Source organism: Amblyomma maculatum, chromosome 2, assembly GCF_055883805.1.
Source record: "Amblyomma maculatum isolate TAMU_Amacu chromosome 2, ASM5588380v1, whole genome shotgun sequence".
In the NCBI taxonomy this organism is placed as follows: Eukaryota; Metazoa; Arthropoda; class Arachnida; order Ixodida; family Ixodidae; genus Amblyomma; species Amblyomma maculatum.
The window spans coordinates 57,386,023-57,410,095 of NC_139345.1; the positions used below are offsets into that span (position 1 = coordinate 57,386,023).

A 24,073-nucleotide genomic window follows, 5' to 3' on the forward strand; every position below is an offset into this window, starting at 1 on the left:
TCCAGCAGGATAAATCAGAACAACGCAGGAAAAAACAAAGAGAAAAACAAGGAGACATTTATTGTCGCTCAACGTTCACGCATATAATAAACACGACAAGAGTACAAAGGATCTATACTTGTTCGCCTACCAAAGCGACGACAATGTATGCGTGTGTTTCTTAATTTCCATGCGTCGGTGCGTGCATGGGAACACTCACGAAAATGTGGGATGATTTCGGAGGGCAGTTGATGCGAACGCCATAACAGCCGAAACTGAGCACACGGCGTCGCGTAGCAGCCAATCCCTCGACATGAATGATGCGCACAGAGTGACAGAAACGCAACGTTGTCAATGATGCGCACAGAGTGACAGAAACGCAACGTTGTCACCACAGACAGGCTGGGCATTGGCATGGCGCGACACCAAATCACCAAATCAACGGAGCGCGCCACGTGACACGACAATAATGAATATCAAGATGACCGACGCGCGGAGCAAAACACAAAGGGGGGGGGGGGGGGGGGCAAAACTGGAGCAACTCATTTAACGACAGGTTGACTGAATCTGCAGCGAATCGGCATAGGTACAAATCGCAGGGCCGCTTGTTTTAGCCGAACTTTCAGCACAAACCCGTAGCAAGAGCAGCTTTAAGCGGTTCTTTTGAGGCGGGAATTTAAATATCAAGCGAGGGAAAACAATTTAAAGAGGAATGATGCGACATGGAACAAGTTTCGCAGTCGTGAAAGGTCGAACCGTGCGCCAGATTTGCCGTAAAACAAAAATTTTGATTGGGCAATATTACCGAACTACAATCCATCGCCACGTCGGGCGCAAGGTATGGCCGAAACTAGCAGCCCAAACAAACACCCGTTTTGCTGTTCGTATCGCCTATGGCCGATCGTTGTCCTTGACCGCGTACACACAACGATAAACTATGCCAACGATAACAACAGCAATAACAGAGTTTACATAGCTCTATATACCGAAACACAGAGGCGCTCGCGATAAACAACACAATATTCAGGCAGCACACAAAAGAGTATCGGGAATACCTAAACTACGAGGCTCTCCTACGCTGTCAGATACTGTGCTCACATTGTGCGCCCCCAGTCACCTGCGCCAGCACATCTTTTTGAAATGCCCTCACGCTAATGTGAGAACATCGGTAGAGTGCAGGGCTCGACGCTACGCAAATGCCAGAATTGTTTTTGTGCACAAAAAAAAAAAAAAAAAAAAAGAATAGTGAGCTAGAGGTAAGACAAGTCATGTCGCACCTAAAGCGGAAGTTAAACAATACTGATGAGACGACTTTCCGGGTACTGCTTGTATCGACCGCTTCAACGCTACGGCAACGGTTACAGAGTTTGAAATTCCCACCAGCTTGAGCAAACACGGCAATGTCGAAAGGCTGCGTGCACGAGAAGACTGAACGGCCGAAAAAATGAAGCCGCTTCACTATATACCAATATGAGTAGGTGCTGAAGCCAGAGAAAGCCAATCTTGCCTTTTATTTGGCAGAGAAAAGTGATGAGCTGAACGGTTCTCACGATGCGCATATATAGCAGTCGGCGGAAGAGGCTTCTTTTCCGCCGTTATTCACAGTTCTCATACACACTGCCGGTGGATCTGCGTACATACATACACACAGAACATCTTTGCGCCTGAAAAAGAGAAAAAAAAAAGTAAAATCACCAGCGTAGGCTGTCAGCGTTACGTATCCACTTGTAATACTCGCACGTTATCTGCTCTTGTGTGAACAATGTGTCAGCAGGGAAGAAAAATGACAAGCGTTCGCGCTACAAAAATATCAGCTAGTAAAAATGTTCGCTTCCTTGCACATGCCAGCCTTTGCAGCGTTTGTATTACAAGAGCCCTACGCAGGCGATTCTCACGCCTGTTCGCATTCAGAACTACTTTCGCTTCTCTTATGAGTACAAAAATCTCGACTGAATAGAACACCTTTCACTTCAGTGCTTGCATATAGCGCATTGTAGCACTGCATGACGATATCTCGGCACGGCGGCTTCAAAGCACGCAGCTGGCTGAATGAGCGGAGAAAGGCGCTTGCTCTGAACGCGACAGCTGTCATCGAGTACCGAGCTTTTTCGTGACGTGAGATGTAGGCATCCCTGACATATCTCGTATAGCGCCCACGCGTGAAATACGCCGAACACTGTACGTCACAAGCGTGCATAGTGTAGGCTAAGCGCCGTTCTCAACAGCCGCGTTTCGCCCATATATATATATATATATATATATATATATATATATATATATATATATATATATATATATATATATATATATATAGCGATCGCAACCGAATATCATACTGTGTACAAAGTAGGGCAGCTGGTCTGTACTCCGTTTCCCATCTTTGTGTTCGAACTGCATTCTTACACCGTGGTATCGGTAGGCAAGGAGGAACACTGTCATTCAGTGTATGCCATCCTGATTGGCCCAAGTCAACCTGATCTTACGTAGAGCTGCAAAGAGCTCGCGAAGCGGAGTATATAGCTCATATGTAGCGCAAGTGTTGCGGCAGAAAAAAAAAAAAAAAAAAGAAAAACGGGAAGGAAAGAGGGCGGGCGTTTCTGCAGCGATAGGACTGCGATAACTCCACACACCGCTTCCCTCAACTTTCACGCCAGAATCGCTCATAACTTTTTATATGTACGAGTACACCATTGTTAAAACTTAAAACTATGCGAGGAAGTACCATTACCCTTGGCATACCCCGAATATGCTGCTGGGGAGCAGCGAATAACCCGAACACTGCGCTTCAAGAAGACAGGTTGCAATGAAGACGCACCTCCCTCGGGAATATGAAGCGGAGACGGTTGTCTGGCCCCAAGCTTGCACAAGCACCGATGAAACAGAACAGTACGACGTGCGGGGTCACTCGACGACATGCGCGCCTAAACTCTTTGTAAGAACAACGAATGCAACGACCTCAGATCTTTGAACCTTTTTTTTCTTCTTTTAGACGAAGTATAACATTTCGCGCATTAGATTATGAACAAAAAATGCCTATCTTGCAGATATCGAAGTCTTTAAAATATAGAAAAAAAATTAAAAAAAAAACAACGAAAACAATTTTACAGGCGATCGTTGTGTCGTTCCTAATCTGACTCCCATATAGAGCGCGAGTCGCCCCCACAACGATCGATGCGTTCCCACAAAAGCGGGTCCGAAAAGAAAGAAAGAAAAAAAGCGTAGGCACCATTATGGCATTCGCCGCTCCTTTTTTCTCTCCAGACGCTTTTCACCATCAACCGGCGCTCCATCTTGCGATAGCATACACCTCGCTGGCCCCCTAGCTGGAACGCTAACGGGTGAACTCCGAGAAATATTCTCCCTGGAGAAGCCATTTCGGCACTGCAGTTGCCACAACCCTTTGTTCGTTTTTATCCTCTTCTGCGTTCAGCGTTTTCTCTTTCGCGGGGAGAGTACCTTCCTCCGTCCGCGCACTGCTACTTTGACGAAGACGGACCACCTCTTCACGAGGGCCCGCTGCTACAAAACCAGTTTTCCCAAAGGGTCTCCGAGCTTTCTTCGGTGAATATATATCAGTAAGTATGCAATAGAGGTGCGTAAAGACGAACAAATCTAAAATAAACGGATCCCAATACGTGCCTCCGTATACTCCAATAATTCAAGCGCTGTCGGCCTCGGCGGCGGCGGCGGCGGATGTGCCTTTGCGACGGGAAAGAGCGGAGTATCCCGAGGGAGTGCCCTCCGCTTTGTGAAACCGCTTCCGTAATGGCACAGGGGCCGCATAGCTGCTCTTTTTCACAAATCGGAACGTGCACAAGCCGCTGAAGATCGAAGGGGCAGCGCTAACGAGCTTCGTCACGCGTTTGATTTATGCGCTCGCTGGACAGAGAGGATCAAACTGCAAATGCAGTTATCAATATATTTTGACGAGGATAATTTTGCACCGAAGATAACGACAGGACCTTTACTCACTGATCAGTTGCTGTTACGGAGCTAACAGCCTGTAGCTGGGCTAGTTCGTGAATAGTAAGCATGGCAGAACTCGTAGAGACGGGAGAAGTGAGAAACAATAGAGAGCAGTCTGCGCTCAGTATTCTGTCTGCCGACTCTTGCTTGTGCCACCACTACTAGTTTATTTCTGCCATGTGACGGAATATCTGAATAGCTCGCAATCCGCAAAAGTGGCCCGTTATAAAATGGCATTGCTAGAATATGACTTGCGGTCTTCTTTACGTAAGCTAGCCGATATTTAGATATAGCAATGTTGTTCGAAATGTATTCGAATGCTCTCCTATACAAGAGCGTTAGCGTGAGTATTCCAAGGCATATGCACGTTGACAATCGAGCAATATTAAGAATTATCGGCAAGACCTGGCACGTGTGTATCTACACTCTTCAGCAGAAAAAACGTTAATATGTTTTTAACTTGTGCAGCATCATTTCTTCTCTGAGGATTTAGAAAGTACTAGTTGCGCGCAAGCAAACGACACAACATGCCGAATAGTATCGCTGTGTACGTGCGTGCTTTCCTTGCGCGAAGATAGTTTCCAAACCCATCATTACTATATACCACCTTACCCAAGTACTTGCTCTTCTGACAAGAATCATGTTTCGTCTAAAGAGGCGCTGAGAAGGCGGCGGCAGTTTTTGCACAATGAACTACCTCGACTAGCCCCCGTTATTGCTCCGTCGGCGGTTTAACAAATAGTACGGCTGCCAAAACGGTTAAAAATGACTAGTGCCTAAGGCGTGAAAAAAAAAAAAAAAAAAGGGAAGATTATAAATAAATCTGTCAGCGCCACACGGGGCCACTTTTCAACAGCAGTTAATCATCACAGCTCCATTTACAGAAGCTAAAAGGCTAATTTACAGACTGATGAATAGGCAGAAGCTCATAAATAACTCCTCGTCGTAGGAACTAAGGTAGCGCTATACAACCTCGAAGAAAAGTTGACTAATTAAACTCATGCTGCAAACTGCATCTAATGAATTAGTGACTGCTGAGGGCGTAACTCGCTTCAAAAATGACGCTGTGAGCAGAAGGCAACACGGCACGAGAGCTGCGAAGGCATTTATAAAATAAACCACCCAGAAATGGTTCTTACCCTTATTCACCGGAGAGTAATGTTCCTCCTACAGGCATTTCAGGAAATCCAACCGCATGACGGAATAGAAAACTAACTCTGTAAGTGTATCCACGGGGTCTGTAAGATACTACATCTTGAACCATTAAGATTCAAAAAGCTTAATTAGATGGCTTTTCCCATTAAACGTGCCTAAAAAGACACGCCGAGAGTGGCCACTATAGTGAACTCCTCTTACCTCAACTTATTTCGCGATTAAATGGCATCGACAACAACAATAAACTTATCCGAAATCTGCATAAACGACACCGTAAGTTCGACTTCGCGCACTATGTGTGAGCATTGTTCGGTTTGCCGAGCTTAAAATGAAGCAGTCATAACAAAACAACAACAAATAATAAACGTACAGAACAAGGACACCAGCATCCTCACGAGATATGTGAATTAAACTCGACAAGTGCTGATCACAAAATTTGGTTTAAAAGCGGGTTTTTCTCCCTTTGCTTGGGACACCAGGCCTATAGCGGTAGCAGACTTCCAGTTCAATTTGCGAACGAAGTAAGGGTACGTACGCTGTTGCTGGGGGCCCCAGATACAAAGGCGGGCGGTGGACGAGTCCTAAATGCTCAAGATCCAAATATCCAAGAGAGGAGAATTTAAGCCTTAGTTCCGGTAACATGGAAAGACTAAACCGTCCTTCGCCGCGGGACTTGCAATACTCTTTGTTGTTCTCGAAGACGCTGAGTAAAAATAAAATAAAATAAAATAAAATAAATATATAAATAAGAAAAATTGAGAGAGAAAGGTTTCTCGATAGCAGTAAGTTAATTACGTTTCCATGTACTGAAACATCAATTGACCGAGAAAATTACAGAAAAAGCTAGATGGCATTACGTTGGGATTACGGGCTCCCTGCAAGATGTCCCTTACATGCCTGCCGAAGCACATACGACACTCGACTGGTTTGGTTAACGAGCCCCAATAACTGAAAAAGGGATGAAAAAGTGTTCACGCGCATTCTCAGTTCCGCGGTCTTGCAACCATTACCTTTGACGCGGTAGTTTTTCGCAAGAAACATTTCTCATTATGGAAAAAGAAACAAACAAACAATAAACTCTGTTACCAAACAGCGAGAAGAAAGAGAAGAAAAAAGACAGCATCAAAAAATTGAATGCGCCGATTAGGACAAAACAACGGAGAGAATATCACGTTAAAAACACAAAGTTCATAATAACAAGAATGCAAAAAGCTTTAGCTTGATCGATTTAACAGGAATAAATCAGTTTAGAAACTAGGAATTCCGCGCCTATCTCGCGGGGAATACTGTTCGCGGGTATCACATTTTCGCGTTGAAGTGAATAAGTGGAAGAGTTGAACAAAAACAGGAACAAAAAAGTTAAAACTAATTCACCGCGTCCAAACAAAAACGGCAGCCTATCGCGATTACAAAGTAGGGCAGTGCTTCGACCCCCCGAATCTCGTTAAGACGGCAGCGAAAAGGGTCCACGCGGCAAAACTCACCTAGACCATTTCCACATCTTCGCCTCCCCACTCTTCCCACCCGCCTCCTTTCTTTCCCGACGAGCTATGGCGAAGCTGATAAGGCATTCCGCCGAGCGACGCGAATTGCACCGCCTCAAACTCAGTCCAGGCACGCGAAGAACGCCGATAATCGCTCCGCCAGACTCCGACGAAATGGGGAGAAATACCTTCGACAGGCAGTTCGGTGCTCGCAGCGACCTCAGCGAAGCACACGTGTTGACTAACCTGCTTCACGGTAGCTAAACAGCGTTGCACAACGCATCGCAAAGGGCACATGCGCCTACGAGTGCTCGGTCAGTCCGTGCTCAACGTTTTTCGAGCAGTCTTCATATCTTCGGACGTAATAACGAAGGTAATTCTTTCTTTTCAGTCTGCATTAGAAGCGCGCCCAGAGGATGCGGGAACATTGCCCCAACCTTAGGTTCCTTTCTTTTTTTTTTCTTTTCTTTCGTTGACTGTTCGGTGGATCATCACTGTCGAAATAAGCCAGTAATTAATCGACATATCTCGTCCGAAGAGCAAAAATACGTTGGCGGCACGTTTTGTCATCTTTTCGCCGTCAACCCCAAACACATGATAAGAGATGAGAGAGAGAACACGGAAAGGGAGGCCGTTGAGATTGGCGTCGCTCGCTCGGCCCGTTATTAATCGCAATCCTGCTGACGTGATGGAAAGCGAGATTGATTGCATCGACACACACGCACGCACACACACATGTGCGTGGCGAGCGTGCGACGGACTGGATCGCCCCCACTGCTAGTGTTGTCTAAATGGGCTCGCAAATGGAGAAACCTTGCCGCTTTTGCCTCACCATTAAATCGAATGGCGATCTCGCGTCTGACCTCTCGTCTCGTACACAACGCCGCGCCGCAGCTGGGGCTTGCACCGTAAAGCGACGCGTAAAATAGCGGAGAACGTGAACTCGCGAAGCACCTCGAAACATTTAAATTTGCATTGTGAGTGCGAAGCGCATGATACACATTTCTGCAGTTGGTCATTTTTCAGTTAAAGCTTCAAAGGAGCCAAACGACGGAGCATCTTAAAAAATGTATATATGTAACCAGTGGCATCCGAAAGAAACTTGCTTTGTCTACGATAACGAAGCGGTAGAGAGCGACACGTGTCTGAACTGTGAAATGAAATAATTTTATGTTGCCAGAGCGAGCGCCATCGATCAGCGGCATGCGTACGTATGTCTGTGACAAGATCAAATACTGCAGGCTTGAAGTGTCCCAGGCCGCTGGTGAGAAGAAGAGCATGAATTTTCCCACCTTTTCCACCTATAGCGTCTCTCTCAAGAGCTCGACACCCGTTATAGGGCTAGTATAATGAAGTATATAAGGACGAAATTCTTGGTTGCACGATTTCTTTTCCATAATGGCGAAGAAGACATTAGTACATATGGCGCACCGCATGACATTCGCTATACGACCAGTAAACCATTCCCCACTTTTTTCTGTCCTCATTTTGGCCTCGGTTTCAACAGCTGAGTGATATTTGAGACCTCTAAGCTCACTATAGGTCCGGTGGGTCATGAGAAAAGCAGCTGTTCTTAAGTTCGTTATTCTCTTAGCTTTCTAAATTGATAGGGTTCGTCGTTGCAATGGATTAAATGACGAAACTCATTCAAACGAACTCTCTCATGAGTCACGTGACCTATGCTGAACTTGGATGTGACACCAATCGTTGGACTGCTGAAACCGGAATAGCACAAGATAAAACATTCATTTATAAATTACTAACTATATTTTGCGAAATGTTACGTGCGATCTATGCATAGCATAATGCCTTATGGATTACTACAAAGAATAAAACAAGCGAAAAATATTGCGTGTATTTACTCAAATGGCCGAGGTTCGACGTAGATCACAAATCTAACTGGGAGCGAAAGTTAGTCAGGCTTGCAAATTTACGCAAAAGCTACATGGCGAATTACGCCATGCCAGCAGTTCTTAAAATCAATATCCAAATCAATATCGATGAATGCCTTGGGAGCGCACCAAGCAGATCGCCAGAAGCACCGTGAACGGCGAGAGAGCGCTTCGTGAGCGGTTTCTGCCTTCAAGAAAAAAAGTATTTTCTGCTCCTCCTCAAACACGCCACAAGAAAGGCGGATGAACGTTGGAACCCCTCAGTGTGTCACGAGACCCACTCTACCCGCGGGCCGGTCACGTAATCAAGACTGAAAGCTAAGACAGTGTATAATTTACGATCAGCAGTTGCTCCGTTCAGCTCCCCGCACCGGTCAAAACATCCGTCAATCGTCAAGTAGAAAAATAGCCAGTAGCAGCGTTTTATACTCGGCGATGTGCTCGCCGGAGCTACTGCATTGCATATGCTGACTTCGCTTAGTGCCTCAATCGTCCGCGTTTCGACCCAACGAAATAGTCAGCCCGTGCCGCGGCCCCGTTGCTAATAGCTGACACAATGAAGCCACTCTTCGTGCTACGATGGAGTTAGGCAACATTTTTCGTGTATATACTACAGAAGTCATACAACGTGGCCGCTAGCAACAATCGTAATAGATGGACACACCGTGTGTACGCCGTCATCGCTGAATATATACGGCCTTGTTCCTTTAACGCCATTTCGTGACGCGTCGCAAAAGCAAGAGTTAGGCACAAGACGCCAGGATGCATGACACGGCTGACGCAAGTGATCCCATAACATCTCTGTACAGCTTGAACACCATGCACTAAGGTGGAAGCTATCGACCAGAAGCGCCAAATGTGCACGAGGAGCTGCTGGCAATGACAAATTGCAAGTTACACATGTGCCGTCACAGAGAGGCTTGAGGTGTGCGCGCTGGCGCAAGATACATGCATACAGAGGATGACGGAGACAAGTGCGAAGGCGCAGGCAGGCACCACGTGGATCGAGTTGCGCGAACCACAATGCGGACAACGACCCCACTGAAGATACCGCGTTCACACGCTGCGACGTCCATCTGCGCATTACGTGTCCAACTGACACGTCTCTGACAGTACTGCGAGAAAATTCGACATTAACAAGTGCAGGGTTGAGGGAGACTTTCGAAGGATAGCGGTTCGCTTAACTGCGCCACGCAAGGAGCGATCCGCGGCCTATCCGTTCGTGGACACGGGGATCTCCGAGGGCCCTTCACCCACACAAGCCCCATGATCGGGCAGAAGGTCGGCCAGCGCCTAAATTCACCTGTTCGTGTGTCGAACGAATGCCACAAGCATTAACTTGCGGTCTTAACCTGTACTTGAATTATTTTCGGCAGTTAGAGCAAAAGAAAGAACACACGTGCCCCTAACTGAAACGGTCATTTGAGAGAAATACGCTACTGTGAGCATGCCTTCTCACGATACCGCCGTGTTCCACCAGATGGCGCCTCGTTTAAATTTCTACGATGGTTTGGTAGGCCATATGCATCAAAGTCTGAACACTTGAACAACACCTATCTGTGAGTGAAGTCCAAACATGACAGGAGATACACTTAGAGTGTGCCACGGAAGAAGTGTAGGTAGACGCTTAGGTGAGGCTCATTATGGACCACTTAGCTCAGTGTTGGCTGTGAACATTTAGTGCAGTGCTGAATACAAAATGTGCATATATCGAGGGAGTTTTGTTTTTTTTTACTGCTTATAGAGTGAGTTGTACAGCAAAGCGGACGTTATGCGAGTTATAGAACCTAATGATTAGATTATTATTTGACTACAGTTAGCTAAACAGCTTTTTATTTTAATCGACAGTGTTGCACCCCTAAATTGAAGACCGTGAGAATTAAAAGTAAATCCCCCTTTTAAAAGTATCTTAGTCGATAATGTGGCGTGAAATAACGAGCGTCAAAAATCAACATCTGAAAGCCCGTTGAGCTGGTTTTCCCGCACAGCACATCTACACAACGGTCACGCTTGAATATTTATGCCTCAAATACAAACGCCGTCAGTGTATTTGATGATATAGTAGAAGGTAACATGACCGTGGCGACAATACCACGAGCAAATGACGAATTTTATAAATCTACAATGCGCGCAAGTCAACTCAACCAGCTTTCAGATGCATACTTTTGACGCTCGATATTTCGAGTCATTGCTGATTAAGAAAATATATAGAAAGAAGTCATAACAAAAAAAAAAAAGGATTCAAAATAAAAAAGGTGGACTATTGAAATTCAGTAAATATTCATCTGTTCATTAAGCTCTATAACGCACATAACGTTCACCCTTGCCGTACAACCGACCTGCACAGACCACACCGAGGTATTTCTCGTGGATTTTAATATACAAGCTTGCAAGCATTTCAAAATCATTCGTTATAGTAAAGCGCTACAATTACGACGACGTGTTGGAACTTCTCGTATAGCGTATTAAAACTTGCGCGTTGCAAATGGATGCGTTAAGAGCTGGGATCTCACAGAACCCACCGATACTTTTCAGACATAAATGTGACGTCATAACGAGGTGATCGGGACTGTCGTTATGGCAATCCAGCGACTAATTCCCTAAACAAATAACAAAAAAAAAAAACCGAGCCTTTGAAAACGGAATGACAATCTCTTCTCCGCTTTATATAATGCGGCGCCAATGTTGTGTAACGCTACAAGAGCAACAAACGCTACTGCAAAGCAGTCACATACCCTCGCGATGTTAGTAGCGCGCCTGCGGGAGGTCACGTGATCAGTTTGATGCAAACAAGTAATGCCTTGCACAACAATGGAAACAAGTAATGACAATGCACGCGATACTGATGCGCTGCTGCTACAGCATGAGTGATATCGGATTATGAATGGGAGCAGATGAACAATAGCTATCGCTAGTACAAAATCTCCGCCAAGGGAGCACCCATGTGCATCGACTTTTTTCTCGCTAATTGCACAATTAGCCAAGCACTAAATGACCTCATAGGGTGACATAAACGTGGAAAACCCTGTACCCTATGTCTGAGCAGGACAGCCACAAAAGACAGTGAAGTATACAGACAGTTCACTGCTGTATCTCCGAGCAGCGGCAGGCGAACGTCCAGTCCTTTGTATGTTCAGCTTGTGCTGTCAGCGAGGGGGTCACAGCTACAGTTGATGCGAGGGAGTCTCTCCTGCGTACCACCGAGCTCGCCCTACAGCGCCAGCTCATTTTGCGCGCATTGGAGGCCGCAGAGTCCCAAGGAATCCCTGCTGACCTTCTCTAATCAGTGCAGCCAGTCTTTCGGCTGGTTCTCCTTCTTTGGGAGTAAATAAAAAGCTTATCATCATCATAATCATCATCATCGCTTGTAGGTGCAAGCACACACTATTGATGCAGTTAGCTGGGAAATTTAGGTGCATTCATAAAGGACGATCGTCAAAGTACCGAGCAGAATTGCGAAAAGGCTCAGCAAAACTCTTCACAAAATTTCATTCGTTTCAATAAATGTCTCTTCAACCGAACTAGCATGGCACACGCATACAGTGAGGCATTTGTTTTAAATTTGCGTAAATAGACACAGATTGAAAACAAACGAGAAAAAAAAATCAGAAAAAGCAAGGCGAATGGCAAGGCTCGTTCCTAGCTGCAGAGACGCTAGTCCGATAACAGTGACCCAGAGCTTCCAAACCTCTTGCATGCTTGCACCCAATGCTCTTCTTTTTTTCCTTGTCCTCCTCATGCGCAATCGCTCATGAAGAGAAGCGCTACTCGTATAACTTAAAATACGATGTCACGCCGACTTAAAAACCGCGTCTAAAAGAGGCAAGGTGGAAGTATTCGATATAGCTCGATCCTGCAGCTATTTTTACAAAACAGCAGAAAGAAGGAACTTGCTAGACAGAGACAACAGTGGCGCAATTGACGTCCCCTGCAAACTACGCAGTGGATAGTTAACTACTCTTTCAGTGGAACCATGCACGCAAATACGCCCACCGCCCTCGCTTCTGGGAGTTTTGCGGGCTCCCGCATGCCCACGCGTATTTACACTGGCGCGCTCGTTAAATTATTCGTCCAACAGGCAGCGGCAAGACAGATTGTAGACCCCCAGATTTAGGACCACTTAGCAGAGCGGTCTTGGAAACGTGAGGCTTACGGAGAAATTCGATTATTTATTCCAGCTCGCGTCCAGGAATGTGCGTTGCCATAACCCGCACTGGTAGAGAGTTTCGTGCGCGGACGAGTGAATAAACGGCCACCGAAAGTGGACCTCCATCCCGTTTCTCTCTCGGGAATATCGCTGATTGTCACGCTTCACAAGGGCCACCGAGGGGCCCGTACTAATCTTGTGCAGCCGCAAGATGGTGCGGGCGCGGCTGCCACCGGAATTCCCAGCAATCGCTAGCCGATAAGCGAAGCGCGTGCATATATACTCCTCCGGAATATCGATTCGCTCCGATTTCAAGCACGACGACGCGGTAATGCTTTTGAGGAAGGAAGGCGTGAAGGGGGGGGGGGGGGGGGGGGTGAAGCGGGGGGCTGGTGTTCCATGCATGCGAGTAAATCAATGGTTCCCGCGCGCGTACACCTCGGAGAGTGGCGTGGCAATACACCTGCGAGGGGATGCGTTTTCGATCGGCGCTTAATCATGTCTGTATCGGCACAAGGGCCGGCTGAGAGGCTCCTCGCTTTATCTGTGTATGTATAAACTGGAGCCTGGTTTTGAATCAACTCTTCTTGGTTCGATCATTGCTCGATCATTGCTCGTTCCTCTGCCACTTCACGGTGGCTTGTATGTCTTCGTAAGACCACTAGCAAGCGATCTTGTCAGCTTTGATCGCAATACATTTCTCCCCTCCTGATGCTCCCGTGAATTTTTGCACGAAAATCGAAGCTGGAGATCCAGCGATTATTCATGTGCGAGTTTCCTCTATGCGCTCCACTAGGGGCCTCTGTGCCCTCAGAAACATACAAGAATGTCTTGCGGCGCATATTTAGTCAAATACACGCAAGACTAGATGCTCAGTCAGATCAAAATTACAAATACTTCCGTGGTAAAGCACGGTAAGCTTTGGACTTACTTGGCCGCTGCGAACAGAAAGCCGATTTAGAGAAAGCAAGCAACTTGGGAGCGCAGTAAATGCTCGCTGACCTGCAATAGCACTTAATCTCCATAACTGATGCGTTTTTGAAGTTCTGCAAACGACAAATAAGCAAAACAACGTGCGCCGAGGATGGCGAAAATATACCTGATGCGCTAGAGCAGATACGCAGCTATCTATGTAACTCTCAGACCCATGTCTGGGGCATCATACATGGTACTAAGAAATGGCAATATCCTAAATAATAAAAAAACTTAAATGGCCGTATCCACATACCATAAGGATTGCTTGCCTTATCGTTCAATGGCCAAATGCGCAGAGAACCAAATGAGTAGAAAAGAACAGGAATAGAATCGTCATATTTTGGCAGTCCTTGACTCGCTATGCGTAGTCAGTTCCGACTATAACCCACAATCAGGATGAAGGGGCTGAAGGGAATTTGTGCGCCGAGCTTGACATGCGGTTATTTTCGCACACAGTCGGTCGCCTTATCGTCGCAATGCATCGGTTATTCCATAAATTCAGGCGGGGGAGAGGAGGGGAGAGGTGTTTTCTTCTTTTTCCGTGAGAAGTGCAAAGGCAAAGTGCCGCCACGGCAACTGCAACGAATTCCCGATCCAATTTGGTAACAGTACACATTTTGTGACCAATCAATGTCAGGCGACAAAACATTTCGACGCAATGACAGCCGTTTATTCCACTCAGTGCTTTTAGTTGATGTTTTCCATGACAACGACTTGCGTGAGAGCTGCGAGTAGCATGCCGTCGGCGTAAAGGAGAAATCCCTTACGAGCGAGGCTACTTAAACGAAAACGCCGCGAGAACGATCGCAGAAAAGCGCGACCGCCCGACGACTGTATACCCGACAGGTTCTTACTCTTTGCTGCGTAACATAACGACCTGTCCCAAATCGGACAAGGATTGTCGTTCGGACTACGAATGGAAGGGCTCACATCGTGGTATACGGCGGTGTAGCAGTCGATGTCACGATCTTTTACATTTCTAACATAAACGCTAACAAAAAAAAAAAAAGGCAAATAATGAGTTTTCCCGACCTGCACTGAGGTTCGAAAGAAACCCGATTGCGGCTGGAGTAGGCAGCTTACGGCTTGCAGCATCGCCTCTCGGACACTGTGTTAACGACCTCACTTCTCCCTCGCCCCACATAAGTACATAGAAGTCAGTAGAAGAATTTGTCACCGCTGTTGCCACATCACATTGCTACGGTACGGTACGGCAACGGTAAAGTAAGACTATTTTACAGATTTTGTTCAATTTGCGTGTCCCAGGTAAAGTTGCACAATGCGCAGCATTACTGCACACGCCTCACTACTTATTTTATTTTTCACCACGTGCAGAAGGTTTATGCAAAGCCGCGAAAGCTGCTTTTAATTTGAACGTGGGATCAATTGAAAAAGACATATACGCAGCGTTTTACCGCTGGCATGAAAATCCTACTCGATCCTGTATACAAACCAACTAATGCTTTCAATATGTTGCACATGGTTGCCTTGGACCATTAAGCACTAAACCACGATTTTACAAACGGAATTAGCTGGCATGTGTCTCCTTTTCTTTTCTTTCGCAGCCCATGAAGCGTGGCGCTCAACATAATCACAGCGGGACCGAAGATTAGATGGCGCTAGCAGGCAGATAACAGATAGATATCCGCAAGTGTTAGAGGGGACATGGCTGAGAAATGCGGGCACTGCGGACGCGGGTATCGAGGCCAGGCTCTCATACTCGGCTAGAAAACCACCATATATACTAGAACACAGAGGTCGACTAATTTTCAGAAACACACAGCAAAAGCAGCGACTAGAACTAACTCCGGGCTTCGAAAGGACTTTGTGGCAATTTTCATGTAAATCGAAAATTCAAAGTGAGATTCTGAAATGGCGGCCGTCCACACTTTTACGACGCTCGGCTGTCGAGACAGTGTTGGCACCTACAGCGCACGGAGAGAAATCTGTGGCAGACATGTCGCATTGCAATTACGACGTCATCAAGAATGAACACAAACCTTACAAGTCCAGGCGTGAATGAATACAGTCATACTTTCTATAAGAAGACAAACGTCAACATAGATCGGCCAATACCACGACCTCCATTGGCCCGATGCTACAGCGGCTCAGTATTGATGGGAGGAATGGAATGACCGTGCATTCTGTGAGATACCCTGTCCGGCATTGCTCGCGGGAAGGAAGACGACAGGACACGTGTCGGGAGGGGAGGGGGGTCGAACAGCACGAACGTACAATGAACATACAATTTTGTGCATCTCCGTTAGCTTCTCACGCACGACGTCACACGATAAGATACAACAAAAAACGAGTAAAACAAAACACCTTGTCTTTTTGACACCGATAGGGCGGCACGCGCGCGGAACATTGGCACCGAGAGAGAGTGCCCGCGGGTTTTAAAACACACTGAACGGAAATTGAGTCCTCCGGCTACAGACGTTCCCACCGAGTGCAAGAGGTACGAAGTACACACGACAGCTGCGTTGGAGACGACGAGGGATGTCCAAAAACAGCGGCAACACGTACAGCTCTTTCTCTCTCTGCCGCCTTCCTTTCTTATCCACAGCGTAGGCGAGCGGCCCCGCATGAACGACCGCGCTGGTTTGCCAGGATGCGAAGACGCTGCAGAGAAGACATGGCTGCAAAGAGACACGGAGGCCGGCAGAGGTGGCGAGCGATGAAGGCTCCGGCCTCAGTCGGCGCTCAGGTGGGCGCCTGGCGGCGGACGACACACAGACAGCCCGTGCGCAAGCACCGCGTGACCGCGGCACGGATGCGAGAGTACCACGGTCCGGCTGCCTTTTTAAGCGCCGTGTTCTCTGAAAAAAAAAAAAAAAAAAAAAAAAAAAAAAAAAAAAAAAAAAAAGATTCTTATTTTATGTGAGGAATGGCAAATGAAAACTTATTTTGTGGAATTAAAACACACACACACACACACACACACACACACACACACACACACACACACACACACACACACACACACACACACACACACACACGCGCGCGCGCGCGCGCCCTCTCTCTCTCTCTCTCAGAAAGAGTGCCACTGAGTAACGCGAGATTGCGTTACTCACGAGTAACGCGACAACATGCAGATACTTTCATTACACGTTTCATTGAGGCAAATAACTTGATACCGAAATTTGCATATCTACGCACAGAGTACTGTTGTTTTTGTCATAGTTGTTGTTGTTTTTCACTTTTCCAGACATTTGCGATTTTTTGACTAGGACTGCTCTCCAGCCCGACGATGCAGGTGCGCTGCGCCATAACCTCTGAGCCTCTCTCCGGAATGCGAGCTTCGCGGCAGCCACCGCAGACGGACCGTGCCATTTTTCTAGCCGCCAACAACAACAACAACCGTGCTATACATTTCTCCGCTCACCCTTCTACTCACCCTTCTCCTTATTCCTGGGTAAATACCCTTCGTATAGTTCCCGGGGTAATCTCTCTCTGGTTCTCGTCATACCTTCGTCGTTCCATGGTTACCGGTGGACGACAACCGAGAGAGCCACCTTCAGTGGCGCATTCTATAGAACTCGCAATAAGCTTCCTCCGTCCACGGTAACCAACCTCCGCTTATATTAATTCCTATACATTGTGGTCATACTCTCTCCTTTCCATGGCAACCACCTCTTAGATGTTTTATGTGGCATCCACCCTACGTTTGGGCATTCCCAAGCTCACGCTATGACTTAATTTCTTTTTCCATCTACCCTCAGGACGGTTTCTGCGGTAACCATACCCCTGTTACGCATTCCACCGCTTTCCTCACACCGTACTCAGTCCACAGTAGCTACTCTCAGAATGGTTCAGCGGATCTCGTGGTATGCTTTACCCGCTCCTGCTACTACTACTACAACAAGGGTGAAAAAATTCTGGCAACATATGCGCCTAAAAGCATATGAATAACGTTGTTTATTGCTTAACAAGCCTGTTATGAGCGGTGACGATGTGTCGCACCTGGAGGCAGCCGCCTTGGACCTCACAGCAGTCACTGAGCGAACGACGAGCGCCGACGAGAAAAGAAGGTGCATTCCGATGTCGCCTCAAAGGCGGAGCCCTGCCACGGCGGACCGCGGACACTTTCCCGGAATATAATACATATAGAGAATGCAAACATTATAAAAACTCGGCAGCGAGTGCGGCCGAGTAGCTCCCATCTTGCTCTTACATCTGTAAAAATCTAAATAAACCCAGTCTTTTTCGTTCTACTGCCGCCAAACGCCTTCACTTCTCAACATTCGCCTCCTAGGTAGAACGGGCATCGTTTTGGTCGAGGAACCGTCGAGCGGCACCCGAACCCACATCTAAAAGGCCCAAAGGAAATTGTGACGAAAAAAGGGGGAGAGTTAAATGAACGAAAACAGGTTAGCCAATCTATAATGAAGTCTAAGAGGAATCATGATGTGGTCTCTGCTCAAGTAGTATATGAAGACGGGTTGTTAGACGGCAGACGCGCTGCTGCTGCCAGGTGCCGAACTCTCGTTGACGTAGGCGCCGGGCAAACACACAGCAGATGCTGAATACCTGCCTCAGCATTTCGGGAGTTGCAGACTGGACACCACGAGCGTGGATATGTGTCAAAATTGAGACCACTTCCGAGTGACGGCAGGCGAGTGAGGGCAACCCCGACCCGGATAATGCGAAGCGCAACCTCCTCTGCACGAGTAAGACAACGAGGGAGGGCCATCGCCCACGAAGGGGCAGGAGTACATGTGCAGCACCGGAGGTTTTTTTTTTTTTTTTTTTTTTTTTTTTTTTTTTTTTTTTTTTTTTTTTGTTAAACGAATGATAGCATCATTCATGCTGGGTAACAGGGACATCGATGAGGGTATCTAGGTCTACAGACAGGCTGCGCTACTGTGAAATCTTCATATTTTTGTGAGATGAGCTGGTTACGTGGGACTCGCTTAATTCGAAGCGGTTGTGAGATGTCAGCCACCAGACGGCGTATGCTCTGGCATATTTCTGGGCTGCGACTGACGCGTCAGAGGAGGCACCTTGTTTGAAGAGCGTCGGTGCGGGTGACTATATGTGCTGTAGGAAGCATGGGACTGGCGGCTATAGAGTTAGGCACGCTTTGGGCAGCAACCATGTTCAGCACGAAAATAAGAAGGATCGAGGTATCGTCGATTAAAGTGTCCACTTTTGGGACAGAAAACTGCAATTGTCGGTTTTCAAGCCTGGATGCTTGTATCTACATATCGGAGCCGCGGGACAGGTCGGTAACTTGAAGCAATGCTGCATGAGATGTTGGTGGGTTTGTTGTCCCAAGTTGGACAAAATTCAAGGGACCAAGAACTAGCAGTGGCGGCGACAGTGGTGCGATGCAGCATTAGCCCGGAGTGCTCGCGGTGAGTGCAAAAGGATGGCCTTAAGTGTACGAGCCTCATGTCGCTGGTGCACCAGCTCATCTAATGTGCTGAGCTGAGCATTCTCTCGAAGTGCCACGATCGAGGTGATGTGAGGCAGGCAAGCGATAGCCATCATAGCATCTCGTTAATTGCGTACAGATAATCCCATTAAGCCCTAGCCAAGGGCTGGAATTGCGCACGTAAATGAGGCGCGGTTACAGAATCGTCGTTATATGACGCGGCGTGGGAGCGGGCGCCACCCGTTTAGGAAGCAATCTGTCTCCTGTACGCAAGGTTTACATCACCTGTTTTTCAGCCTAATGAAGCCAGGAAGCCCCCGTTCCCGACTGGTGAATCGTCGAATCTGGTCTTTCTGCTGTCGCATATTCTTGGAGTGGGGTGCCAGATAGTTGGAGATGGATTCGCGTTACATCGGGTTTATGACGCCCCCAGGCCTTGGTGGCTGGCCTGATCGCGTTTTTTTTCACGTAAAACGGGGAGCCGAAATAGATAGCATAAGTAGCGGTAATACCTAATGCTAAGTGCAGGGGGACAGCCGCTTGAGTCAGCAGGTTGCGATGAGTGCTTCACACCATGATTTAATGCATCAAAGTACAAAAATCAGTGTGGGCCAGTAAAAATAATATTATTATAAACCGGCTCGCACTACATATCATCTTACTGTAATATTCAACAGTCTCGGAAAGGAACGCCAGTTTACGGTAAGTCTTGAGGCGCTGAAAGTGGTAAGAGATTATACCTGCTTAGCCTCTAATTCAAACCAAGAAATTCAAATAACTAGGAGAATAAGAACAGGGTGGAACGCATTTAGCAGGTACTCTAAGGTCATGAATGACCGTTTACCAATAACTCTAAACCGAAAAGTATAGGGAAGAAATGTGGAGGCAGACGAAAAGTGTTGAACTTAAATTGAAGAGAACACAGAGAACTATGGAACGGAAAATGACAGGTGTAACGCTAAGCGATGAGATTAGGAAATAAAATTATAGGTCAGGAAACGAACTCGAGGTAATGACGTCGTAGTCGACATATAGTAGAAATGGGCACGAAAAAGTTCAGGAAACGAACTTGAGGTAATGACGTCGTAGTCGATATCGAGTAGAAATGAACCCGAACAGGTTATATAATGCGAGGGCAGGATAACCGATGGTCGTTAACAGTAAATGACTGGATTCCAACTTCCAAGAGAAGGTATAAGCGAGGTAGGGGTGGTAGAGGGTTAGGTGAGCTGATGAGGTTAGGAAGTTTGCGGGCATAACATGGCAGCACAGGACCGGGTATTCAATCGGAATGTAGAACAGGTATTTGTCCGCCAGTGGACGTATAGTCAAGTTGATCACGCGAAACGTAGCACCAGTCTTCCTTCTCGGAGGACACCTCAATCGCGCCGCGAGGGAGCGGAGGGAAGGCGGGAATGAAACAAAACAGAAAGAGGTGCCGTAGCAAAAAATAATGAATCGAATTCGACGCCCTGATATTTAACGCGCACTGATATCGACCAGTAAATGGGCACACTGCGTTTTACCTCCATCAAAACGTCGCTGCCATGGCCGAGTTCGAGTTCGGACCCCGGCTTGGAAGCCGAGCACTCTAACCGCCGTGACACAATGGCTAATGGACGCCTGAACCGCGTTGTGGAAAAGCAGTGAATATAGAGAGAGCGAAAGGAGCCAGAGAGAAGACTCCGCAGTGATGGGCTTCGAATTTTTTTTTATTAAATCTACGAATTTATTGTAGTTAGTAAAAATTAGGTAGGTAGCCTGACGTTCTTGCCGCACAGAATTAAGGGCTCATTGCTCAGATAAACGCATTTGATATTATCCCGACACTCGTTTCAACACTTTGAGTATACACCGAGAAGGACACTGAGATAGTGCCGTGGGCAAGCCTCTCGGATGCGAGATACAAAACTGTGTGGACGCACTTAACGTGACTCGCGAAATCGACCAAATGATGGCAGCATCTGTATTTTAATTTGGGCCCTTTTCCACCCAATGAAAGCTCCGTTTTCAGCGCAAGTGAGTCATTGTCATTACAATGAGGCAATATGACCACACAGAGCAGCTTCAATTTGTCCCGCAGTGCCCCTTGAACGAGCCCTGACGTGACATTCAGCATGAGGTCGTTTCTGCAATATCGCGTCCATCGGAATACAGCAAGCACATCACCACGTGTTGCGCACTCGGCGGCATGCGGCTGCTGTTGCTCAACACCCTGTGCTGATTTTCCCCCGTCCTTTGCGGCTATTACGAGCGCCTCATCAGCATTCGCTGTCATTTCACAACTTACAAGCTTAGCTGTCCCGTGACGCAACAATGTTCCGTACAACGAGTGCGAAGTGCTTTTACAGAATGAACGATGATAAATTTAAGACAATCAATCGGAATCACAGGGCGACCACAGAGAGCGCTGACGAGGTTAGGTGAACGTAATAACATACTTTTGGAAAATGGCAGGGACGAAGGCACTGCATGTGTTCCCCAAGTTTTGAAGATGTGAAGAAATTTTTAAAACATCAGCTTTAATTCTTTTGAAAGACATCATTTTTTCCCCACTATTATAGGCAATCACGCGGTATAATGCGGCAAACATTTGCTAGCAGGCCCACTTCTGCATTCTGCTCTTGCAGTTTGGCTCTCGCAACCTTTAGCTTTGCTGTGAAATTTTTATCCTCCGCTGTAGAGTTGCTGAAGCTCCGCCAGCCGAGCGTGCCGATCTAGCCGTCCGTTGTCGGGGCATACAGCGCATTTGAGGTGTGCACTGAGATGCGAGACAGTTTCTGCGTTTTTCATTTCACTATAACGAATTATAACGCGACAGCGTTAAGGATCGATCCCGCTCAGCGAAAAAGTCGGCTTCAGCGTAATTGTGAACAAAAAATCAGGAGTGTGTCTCTTGCAGGTGGTAGTTGGCAGTTGACATGGACGAGAACTGATTGGTCGGTGAATTATGTGATGTCAAGAGACCGCACCGGTCGACTACTAAAAGCGGCGCAGGTAGCCTTCGACCTAACTTGGTCCTTATCTGCGTCGCGTTAGCGATGCGCCATAGGAAAAACCGCGAAGGCCCATACGGTTGTGTGGCCAGTGTGGCACAATGTGCTAGACTTCACTGCAATGACAGTTCAGGAGGGCGATTGTTCTTGCGGTGAGGCCACCGGGGCCGGAGTGCTTAAGCGTCTGCCGCACTTATACGAAATCAATGAGAGACGCTGCTTGAAGCTATGAGCACGGCAACCGTCGACGAAGCTCCTCCCGGACTACTTCATGGACGGCTTCCTCCTAGTCGTCAGCAATGGTAGCCGCATACGGGTAAACTGCCTAACCATGCACTAGGTGGCTATACTGCAGAGTGTGAGCATCGAGGGTCCTCTACATGGAGGAGGCTTCTTGCTCGATGTCCACGACGGTTTCGGGTGGGTTTTGGACGGGACCATCAAAAAGTATTAGACGATTCGCATCAGGAACCTGACTTCCTTTTATTTCGTGACACTCGGGACCGCTCGCTGCACAAGGTGTTTCGTTTCCTCTGCATTCATGTTCACGGTCTCACTTGCCAGTTGTACCCTTGACTACAGCAGTATCTAAGCTCTTTAAATAGATTCAAGACCTCGCTTCCGATTAGTTCTTACACTGTCATGGCCGAAACGTAGTTTTCGTAACATGTTTTACTGGAGCTGCCAAGGAAAAGGAAGAACTTGGGGTGCAATCCATGCTTCAACTAGGTTGACCCAATGCATGCGTATTTTTCAAAGTTCTAATCCTCATGCACACGCAAGGAACAGCACAGAAAAGGCTGCCACTAAGAAAGCCTTTCTGCACTGTTTTCATAACGCCACTTCTAGGCATCCACGCTGTACAGCGATGACGAAGTTGCTGCAGGATGACAGCGGTGGAAGGCGGTGGTGGGCTTATAGAACACGTCCTGGCAGCCTACGTGCTGTTTTCGGTCTTGTCTTCGGCTGCGGCTCTCGCTGGAAGGGTTGTGTACACATCCAGGACCTCTACCAGATACCACGCGGTGGGGACAAGGCCGGGGACAACAGGCGACAGAATGAGGTGCCACTGAAACGAACTCTTTATTGAGCTGACTGGAGCCCCCAATGAACTGTGCAATTTGGCGACAGCTGTCGACAAACATACCCGACGGTCATCGAGGAACACAATCCCCGTCGTTTCCAGCCGCGCTCTGTTTGAAGCTGGCGGAGAACTTTATGGTACAACAATCGCCTAGCTAGTATCCTCAACAATTCAGAACTAATTGCATGTGGCCGTAGATGCTCCAGATAAATCTGGTACAATCTCTCATGAGAAACTGAATTGTCTGTGAGCATGAACAAATAAACATTAGAAACCTTTGAGGAAATTTGTCTGCTTTTTCAAATTTACCATACAAAGCAGGAGTCACCAATTTGGGAGTATTTTCTTTTATAGCTCTACATTCTAAGGCGTCATAACCTCGCTCCAAACAATAGTAAACTGCCTCTTGAAATCCTTGTTATACTCTCTAGACTTGTGCACGTTCTCCAAGCAGCGACCTCTCAAAGCATCTCGCAAGTCATAATAGCGCCATCGAGGCGCCATTCGCGATAAGCTTTCCTTTCCGCGGCCCTCTTCCGTCACGGGGGCTGTTCATTCGATATTCGCGACGGTGTACATAACAGATGGCGCAATTTATCATCACGCAACCTAGAGGCTGAACAAGTAAGCACTATCTCAACTGAGACGGGGGAAGATGGATGACGCGTGTACAGTGAAGGGGGAAGCATTGTCAGAGGCGCCACGAAGAAATAACGATGACCCGCGCATTGGAACCGTGTGCAGTGGTGTAAATAACGAGCTAAAAGAACGTCCACAGAACGCCAGCGCTGCTCCTAACATCAGCACCCGCGAGAATTCCTTACTAGCCTCAGCCGTTCAATCTTTTTTCTCGTTCATTACCATGTTGCTATTCGCGGGTGCACTTAGAGGGAGAGAGGGTCTGAGTGCATTACCGTGAAGCTTCGAGCCTGCTGATTTCAACACTGAAATGCTTCAGTAATATATTAGCGCTTCTGTTCGTTCGATGTAACAACGAGTTTCTGGTACCTATATT

General features: G+C 47.3%; 1 protein-coding gene across 2 annotated transcripts in view; it reads right to left on the reverse strand.

Annotated features, from left to right (window-relative positions):
• Positions 1-1,203: 1,203 nt before the first annotated feature.
• The window catches only part of LOC146198717 (uncharacterized), a 123,239-nt gene continuing 100,369 nt past the window's right edge, over positions 1,204-24,073 (reverse strand). The window contains exons 7-8 of one of the 2 annotated variants that reach the window (XR_014705012.1): positions 16,125-16,417; positions 1,204-1,643 (exon numbers count right to left, since the gene is read on the reverse strand). Coding sequence is in view for 1 of the 2 variants with exons in the window: in XM_084594223.1 (XP_084450349.1) it covers positions 16,302-16,417 (116 nt within the window). In the remaining variant the exon portion in view is untranslated. Of the gene's footprint in view, positions 1,644-2,529; positions 16,418-24,073 lie in introns of those variants that run through there. The other variant, XM_084594223.1, reaches the window with a different exon arrangement.